The 9,569-nt window shown below is 43.4% G+C and overlaps 1 protein-coding gene across 3 annotated transcripts in view; it reads left to right on the plus strand.

The window, feature by feature from the left end:
• The window catches only part of WNT3A (Wnt family member 3A), a 109,678-nt gene extending 100,349 nt beyond the window's left edge, over positions 1–9,329 (plus strand). For all 3 annotated transcript variants that reach the window (XM_040431695.1, XM_040431694.1, XM_040431696.1), the window contains 2 exons: positions 4,179–4,444; positions 6,634–9,329. In XM_040431695.1, the coding sequence (XP_040287629.1) occupies positions 4,179–4,444; positions 6,634–7,113 (746 nt within the window). In that variant the 3' untranslated portion in view covers positions 7,114–9,329. The remainder of the gene's footprint in view (positions 1–4,178; positions 4,445–6,633) is intronic.
• The last annotated feature ends 240 nt before the right edge of the window (positions 9,330–9,569 follow it).

Below are 9,569 nucleotides of genomic sequence, written 5' to 3' on the forward strand. Positions count from 1 at the left end.
CAAAGATTCTTTAAATATATAAATGGTAAAAAACCAAGGTCTGAGCAGGTAGGTCCCCTAAATAATGGTAAAGGGGGGGTTAGTCACTGAAGATAAGGAAATGGCAGAGTTACTAAATATTTTTTTTTAGCTCTGCATATACAAAAGAAGAGAAAGGATCTGATATCTGTGGCGTCGGGGCTGTTAGTATATCCAGTGATATACTCAACTGGCTAACTGTAGATATGGTCCAAGATAAGTTAAATAAGGTAAATGTGAACAAGGCTCCGGGTCCAGATGGATTACACCCAAGAGTGCTTAAAGAGCTCAGTTCAGTCATTGCTCTGCCCCTGTTTATCATTTTTAAAGATTCTCTACGTACTGGTACAGTGCCAAGTGATTGGCGCAAGGCAAATGTGGTGTCCATATTCAAAAAGGGATCAAGGTCCTCCACAGGTAATTATAGACCAGTTAGTTTAACTTCTGTTGTGGGAAAAGTGTTTGAAGGACACTTAAAAGGACTATATAAAGGAGTATGTGACTGTAAATAATAGGTGACAACCAACATGGGTTTACCAAGGACAGAAGTTGTCAGACTAACCTGATGACAGAGGCAGTAGTTGAACCATATAGGAACTGTACTTGTAAATTGTAGTCTTGCAATCAGTATCATCCAATAGCAGCACTTTGTCATAAATACAGATGGTAAATCCCAATAACAGGCTCAGTGAGGTGGTGTCTGTAGGTTCCAGCTCAACTGTGTAGGAATGATGATCTTACTTGTACTTGGTTCCTGATCTTGCTCTGGTTACTCAGCCTTTCAATAATAGTTTGGATAATCTGTAAGTTCTATTTTGCACTTAGAAATTCAGCGATATTCAGTTCTTTAGTGATTCAGCAACCCAAGGGTGGTCTCCCTCATGGCAGGCAAACTCTCTGCTCTATTCTTTGAAAAGATTGCACAAGATACAGCAATTATTCTCTTAATCCCGGAAGGGTCCCTGGAAGGGCTATTACAGTAATGGATCAATAAGTCCTAGTCTTCGACAAAGGTTGAAGTAGCTTCACTCTCTGGGCTAGGCCCAGGAGGACAGAGCCAAGTCTGTCTCCTCTCCTCCTAACTCCTGACTCCTAATCTCCCTTAACTTCCTGTGTGCTGACCTATATAAATGGTGTTACAGAGACCTCTAGTGTTGGATGTATGTAATGCATTCACCAGCCTGAAATAGGAATTTAGCAGCTGTGACAAAGGAAATGCATAAAATGGCATGAAATGAAATATAGCAATTTGGAGTGTTCCCTTCCAACTTGAGTGGGACTCTACACTCGATTCACCTGATAAGATCTATGATGAAGAAGGAATCTGGAATGGAGGCTACAAAGTAAGAGTCTAGTTGATGCAGAACCATGAAGTCACCAGACACCTGCCTCATGTCTTCTACCTGGGATCTGACTGGGGGATCTGCTACTATCCTGGGCAGCCAAGACTGTGCCATAGATGTGGGGGCAGAAACATGGCCTATACCTGCCCGCATGTGAAATGCCCAATGTGTGGAGGACTGGATCATACGAAAGAGACCTGCACGGGATGTGTCCTCTGTAACCTGTGTGCAGAATATGGACATACTTTTCGCGAATGCCCACTTGCTCAGCACAATAAAAACAGCGCAGATCCATCTGATGGGGAAGATTTCCCTGCATTATCTGCAGGAACTGAATCTGAGCGCCATGATCCAGCCTTGGTGGAGCCACAGCCAGAAAGTGTAAGTGACCATGCAGAAATAAATAGTCAGCAAGTGACACCTGTCAGCGTGGAGGCATCTAGGGAGACATCTGGAGCAGCTGGTGAGGGTGTGACTACCTCTCACACAGGATATACAGGCAGGTTGTCCACAGTAATATATGAATAGATGTTCCTGTAGTATAAGGTGTGTGGATCTCATGTCTGATCACATGTCATTATATCAGTGATGTCATCAGCAGGGGGCGGGGCTGTGACTACCTCTCAGACATGATATAACGATAGAACCATACACGCATGGTCACTTGGCAGCGCCAATGATTTCCTTGTGGTCAGACCCTGTGAGCTGTTAGTTAACCAGTCATTCAGGGGCTCAACGCTTCATCTTTTCCTTAAAGCTCATTGTCTGAAGGTGACAAGTTGTAAGGTTCAGCGGGAGCTGAGAAGATGACCCCAGAATCCAGGTCATGACCTGTGGACTGCGGAAGAGGAATGGTTGGCGTTCAGGATGTGTTCGGGGGGCTCTTCTTTTGATAAGTCCATGTTTCTCTTTTCTGCGGGGGGTTGTGGCACCAGCATCTTATGGAAAAGTTTCTGTAAAAGAAATTGACGGGAGACCCCGGTCCGCTCCCCGCTGGGATCTGCCGTGAGCACAATATCTCTGAGACCATGAGATTAAGCCAAAGAGAAAAAAGTGAGAGCGCTCGCCCACAATTCACACGCCCTTTAGATTGTTTTATTAAACCATTTCAATAGGGATTTCCCTTTTGGCCGACAGCGAGGCCCTTGCAATGCATAGTTCTAGGTTGCTATGACTTAGTGGGTCCTCGCTAATCACCGCTGAGGGGGAATTTCATATAAAATATCTGGGGCCATTGTGCCAGTAATACGGCGTGACAGTGCCAGCACAAAGGGGGATTCATTCTCCCAGCAGGTAATAAGGACCATGTGCTGCACCGGCCGGGCAGGGTTACGGGGGATTGTCACATATGATCAGACCTCTCACACACAGCCTCCCATTCAGTCCTCAGGTGGGCCTGCTGCAGTCCTATTGTCCCCACACTTTTCTTCCAATTTTCACTTGTCACTGGCAGATATCCTATTGATCAAGAGAAAGCCTCGGAGACCTCTTCACCCCTGGCTGTCCTCTGCTGTGAACCATCGCTGATGACTTGTTGCTTCTTCTAGCCCAGATAAAATAAGTGTGAGACATAAAGGTCCGTACAGGGTAGACACATCCGTTTTCAACTCCTAACGATGCCATCGATGAGACAGTTTGCCCCAGATTTGACCAGTGCTCCATATCAGGGCATAAATACTGCAATGATGGGGGTGACTGTCCGCAATGAGAATGCTCCCCCCCAAGAACATGGTTTACGATGATTAAATACTCGGATTGTATCGATGAGTGGCAATGGAAGATCTTGAATCCAATGTCCATTAGGAAGTAATCGAGTTGCGGGGGACCTCCAGGCATGGGAGACATTGCAGCCCACTTATATGGTTGTATTAAACTGGACATTATGAATATGTGACTCAGGAGTGGACAAGGCTCCATTAGTTTTCCAATAGACAATGCAGTTGTAGAACCATTTCAGAAGAGTCAAGGTGGCCAGAAGGCGCAGGGAGACCTAATGCCTTATGTAGATTGTGCACGTATAATATAACATGATGTTCCTACCTTCCATAGAGGAACCAATGTTGCTTTTTGCACCTGAGATGAGGGGTTTGGCGGTTTCATTCTAGTAATATCACTGCAGAGAAGATCAGAGCCCTGAATCTTACTTGCTACCTATGCAGAATGTGCCTGCATGGACTCCACTCCCTGGTGGAGAAGAGTCCATGCTACTGGTCAAATGACACATAATCATGTTTATTACATGATTGGCTAGTAAACTGCACATGACTTGTAAGGCAGAGGACATACAGACACTCACAGGGACATACAGACACACATACAGACATACAGGCTCGCACATAGGCATGAAGACACCCACATACATACACAGGCCCCCCACAGGGACATACAGACACTCACATGGACATACAGACACTCATACAGACATACAGGCTCACACATAGGCATGAAGACACCCACATACATACACAGGCCCCCCACAGGGACATACAGACACTCACATGGACATACAGACACTCATACAGGCTCACACATAGGCATGAAGACACCCACATACATACACAGGCCCCCCACAGGGACATACAGACACTCACATGGACATACAGACACTCATACAGGCTCACACATAGGCATGAAGACACCCACATACATATACAGGGACATACAGACATACAGGTGCTCACAGACATATACGACACTTACACTGACATACAGGCACTGCCTCACAGCTTTGTATCCCCCATCATGTTCCTTTGCTTATCTAGGGGTCTGTATGAACCAATTCAGTTTCTAATCTAATTTTCCTCCTTTCCGTTCCAGCGACACGAGAATCAGCCTTTGTTCACGCCATTGCCTCGGCCGGAGTAGCATTCGCTGTCACTAGAGCCTGTGCGGAGGGAACAGCAACAATCTGTGGATGTGACAACCATCACAAGGGTCCCCCGGGTGAAGGCTGGAAATGGGGTGGCTGCAGCGAGGACATGGACTTCGGAAGCATGGTGTCTCGAGAATTTGCAGACGCTCGAGAGAACAGACCAGACGCTCGCTCAGCGATGAACAGGCACAACAATGAAGCAGGAAGAACAGTAAGTAGATTAGGTTTCAGCATTTGTAATAAAGTTTTCTGCTGTAGGGAAAGTCAACGTGTCCAACCTCTGTAGAATGGTGGTTGCACTAATACGTAGATAAGCTTCCAATTTTCCACTATTCTTCAGGAATTATTGTGCTTTATGGAGAGATAAATCCATAACCCACAGCAGATTGACACCCTAGGTCCTCAATCTGTGGTATAGGTACCACAGGGGGGTATATACATGTCTCTAAGGGGGGGGGGGAAGGGGTTCACATTGTGGTTTGTTGTGTTTTTTAGCACAGTGTAGGAGCATAAGCTTGGAGCCCTTTGATATAATTTAAGACACAGGTCTACCCTTATCTGTACAGAATTGTCAGAAATACTGCCCTGAAAATTTGAGATGGAGGGGGGTTCAAGTCTCCAATGACATCTTTCAGAATTTCACCCACAACGTACCACCATCTATCACAAAGACAAATCAGTGATCCTTCAAAAACAGTAATCACATGAAACATAGATACAGTCAGGTCCATAAATATTAGGACTATATTAGGACTATACACCACCACAATGGATTAGAAATGAAACGGACAAGATGTGCTTTACCTGCAGACTGTCTGCTGTAATGTGAGGGGATTTACATCCAAATCAGGTGAACGGTGCAGGAATTACAACAGTTTGCATATGTGCCTCCCACTTGTTAAGGGACCAAAAGTAATGGGACAGAATAATAATCATAAATCAAACTTTCACTTTTTAATACTTGGTTGCAAATCCTTTGCAGTCAATTACAGCCAGAAGTCTGGAACGCATAGACATCAGCAGACGCTGGGTCTCATCCCTGGTGATGCTCTGTCAGGCCTCTACTGCAACTGTCTTCAGTTCCCGCTTGTTCTTGGGGCATTTTCCCTTCAGTTTTGTCTTCAGCAAGTGAAATGCTCAATCGGATTCAGGTCCGGTGATTGACTTGGCCATTGCATAACATTCTACTTCTTTCCCTTAAAAAACTCTTTGGTTGCTTTTGCAGTATGCTTTGGGTCATTGTCCATCTGCACTGTGAAGCGCCGTCCAATGAGTTCTGAAGCATTGGGCTGAATATGAGCAGATAATATTGCCCGAAACACTTCAGAATTCATCCTGCTGCTTTTGTCAGCAGTCACATCAGCAATAAATACAGGAGAAGAAGCCATACATGCCCACGCCATGACACTACCACCACCATGCTTCACTGATGAGGTGGTATGCTTAGGATCATGAGCAGTTCCTTTCCTTCTCCATACTCTTCTCTTCCCATCACTCTGGTACAAGTTGATCTTGGTCTCCTCTGTCCATAGGATGTTGTTCCAGAACTGTGAAGGCTTTTTTAGATGTCATTTGGCAAACTCTAATCTGGCCTTCCTGTTTTTGAGGCTCACCAATGGTTTCCATCTTGTGGTGAACCCTCTGTATTCACTCTGGTGAAGTCTTCTCCTGATTGTTGACTTTGACACACATACACCTACCTCCTGGAGAGTGTTCTTGATCTGACCAACTGTGGTGAAGGGCGTTTTCCTCACCAGGGAAAGAATTCTTCGGTCATCCACCACAGTTGTTTTCTGTGGTCTTCCGGGTCTTTTGGTGTTGATGAGCTCACCGGTGCATTCCTTCTTTTTAAGAATGTTGTTTTGGCCACGCCTAATGTTTTTGCTATCTCTCTGATGGGTTTGTTGTGTTTTTTCAGCCTAATGATGGCTTGCTTCACTGATAGTGACAGCTCTTTGGATCTCATCTTGAGAGTTGACAGCAACAGATTCCAAATGCAAATAGCAGACTTGAAATGACCTCTGGACCTTTTATCTGCTCATTGTAATTGGGATAATGAGGGAATAACACACACCTGGCCATGGAACAGCTGAGAAGACAATTGTCCCATTACTTTTGGTCCCTTAACAAGTGGGAGGCACATATGCAAACTGCTGTAATTCCTACACTGTTCACCTGATTTTGACGTAAATACCCTCAAATTAAAGCTGACAGTCTGCAGGTAAAGCACATCTTGTTCGTTTCATTTCAAATCCATCGTGGTGGTGTATAGAGGCAAAAATTTTAGAATTGTGTTGATGTCCCAATATTTATGGACCTGACTGTATGTCCCAAAATGTTCTGATTTTGAGATGCATTATTGTTTGTGGTATGACTGACTGGTTCCTTCTTCTTCTATAGTCCATCACAGACCACAGACATCTCAAATGTAAGTGTCACGGGTTGTCCGGAAGCTGTGAGGTGAAGACATGCTGGTGGTCACAGCCAGATTTTAGAATGATCGGAGATTATCTCAAGGACAAGTATGACAGCGCTTCAGAGATGGTTGTGGAGAAGCATCGTGAATCCCGTGGTTGGGTTGAGACCCTTCGACCAAAATATACTTTCTTCAAGCCACCAACTGAAAGGGATCTGATTTACTATGAGAGCTCTCCCAACTTTTGTGAACCCAACCCTGAGACTGGATCCTTTGGAACACGAGACAGGATATGCAACATCACCTCTCACGGGATCGATGGGTGTGATCTCTTATGCTGTGGACGAGGACACAACACAAGGACTGAAAAACGAAAAGAAAAATGTCATTGCATCTTTCACTGGTGTTGCTATGTTAGCTGTCAGGAATGCATAAGGGTCTATGATGTCCACACATGTAAATAAGCAAGGCTTTATTGATAAGACTCTTGCAAACCATAAACTGAAGACTTTGTTGGCCAGGCTTTACTAAGTGAGTCCTTTCAATATGACAGAGACCTTTTACTGTTTGACAAGTGTCCTACAGCTTCTTTGAAATCCCAAGATGTCCATGCAGAGTAGCTTTTCACTTAGGTGGAAATATCTGTAAACTCATTGTTGATTCACAATGCTGATAAAAGCAAACCTTCTAACATGTCACCACAAAGCGGAAAATGATGTGATATTGCGCCTATCTACTTTTTACGGTTAGAGAAGGTTCAACCCCAAAGATGGAGCCTATGAATTTAACATTCCAGATGTTTCTACTGTAGCACAAAACACTGCCTGTCTTCTATAATGCTGACTTCAGAGAACATGTTTTAATCTCTAGATGTAGATAAAGCATTGTCGAATGATATAGCCATGCCCTGCCAAAACTGCCATATTTATATCCTAAGTAAAACATGATAGTTCCATTTCCATCGGCAGAAGGTTCTACTGAATGTAGACACATATGCCATCGTCACGTACATCAAACCGACACAAGAGAGAATCGTTGATTAAAACTGGCAATTGACATAATCATGAAATACCACATGCCAACATTATTTATGATGGCGGCCATTCTAAAGGGGCATTCATACAGTATTGTTCTATGATGAAAATGACCCTCCATCCTTGCAAAATTCAATATGTTGTATTGAACTTCTTGGATCATTTCATGCAACTAGTAGCCTTGAAGAGAGTGCCCGTGGTGGCCATTGACCAAGAAAAATGTTAAATCACATCCAAAAGTGTTCCGACCAATAGCATTAATTGGATCTAAATGATATACAGCACATCAATCAATGAAATGTTCCATCTAGAGTTTTCTTACGCCAGCACTGAAAAACTTGTCTCATGTCACCTGAGCAATAACTGAAAGATGATTGATTGTCACAAAGGTGTCTACAGTAAAGTGAAATCTGCACTTAACAAGCTCAGCTACTTCTCATTGTATTCTTCTTCTACAGAATAGAAATATTAGACGAGACCATTGAATCGAGTGTGCTGTATCACGACTACAAAAACCTTTATCAGTCTCATGTGTTTCCTCTTTACTGAACCAGATTTTTTATATTTAATCGACTGATCCTTGTCCTCTCCGGCAGTACAAGCCTGCGCTTCTTATACTGCTTCTGGTTCCATTCCTTCTTTCATGGTCTCGAAAATGGACGAGACTAATGATCCAAATAATACGTCCTTCTAGCTAGAGATTTAGACCCATGTGTATTCACAGCAAATGACGAGGAATAGACAAGCCAACATGACCAGAACTGAAGGGGCTGGAAGGATGCCAAGGGGAATGTCTGGTCAGAAGGCAGAATGGGTTCTTCTTCCCTTACAATGCTGCTATTCACCTGATCAGAACTATACAAATAGAATCCTTTTCTTTCTATGAAAGAAATTGCTTAGACAATAGGTTTTTTTAAGATAAAACACAAGATGTGAAGTTTTGTACTAATTCATCTTCTGAGAATTTTTGTTGCAGTTTATTGAAAAGTCTTAAATTCATTGGTGACCAGTGAGATTATTAGCCCGAGAGCGCAATAGGCAGTGACTCCAGTTGTCGGCTCTTCAAGGACCAGCAAGATCTCACTGATAGAAGAGCCTCAGAGACTCCATGTTGGTCTTGATGAATGACAAAAAGTTCTTCTTGATAATGGATGATGAAATTGAGATGGTCTTGGTCAATAGATGGAAACAAGTCAATGACCGATTAGAACGCAACTCGTCATCCAAACATATGATGACCTCAACAGACTGACTCCACCACGTTCCAATGTCTTCTTGTTCTCGACTTCTGTGACTGAGAATACAGCGTTTCACCGTAAACCTGTCGCCCTCCTTCCATGATGCACGTGTATTGTGTAATATCATGTTCCAAAGCTATGTACAAATTAGATGACAACTTTTTTGTATTTTTTACGTTGGATGATTTTTTTTAATGACTATTTATTTTATGAACAAATGTATATATTAGTGAGAGTATATATTTTCAGAGATAACTCGTCAGGACAGTGTTGTTATTGCTTTGCTACTGTTGTTGTGACCTGAAAGTCTTATCCTGGTTCTTGCTGACAGCACATTAGTGGCGGCGTTACAGTTATTGCCATTGTGTTCCCTGTACATTGCTAGATGTGTTAACTCTATACTGAGAATTAAATATGGATTAATTTTAAAGAACTCTCTGGAGACGTTGTCGATGCCTTTACCTTACGTCAGTCTGTTCATTGATGGCATATCTGAGCTTCAAAGTATCTGTGTCTTATGTCTTAAATGGAAGGTATCTAAGGGTACTTTCACACTAGCGTTAGAAGAATCCGGAAACTGCCTGCCGGATCCGGAAACCTGTATGCAAACGCATATCATTTGTTTCCGGATCAGGATGCGGATCCGTC

Source organism: Bufo bufo, chromosome 5 (assembly GCF_905171765.1).
Source record: "Bufo bufo chromosome 5, aBufBuf1.1, whole genome shotgun sequence".
NCBI lineage: Eukaryota > Metazoa > Chordata > Amphibia > Anura > Bufonidae > Bufo > Bufo bufo.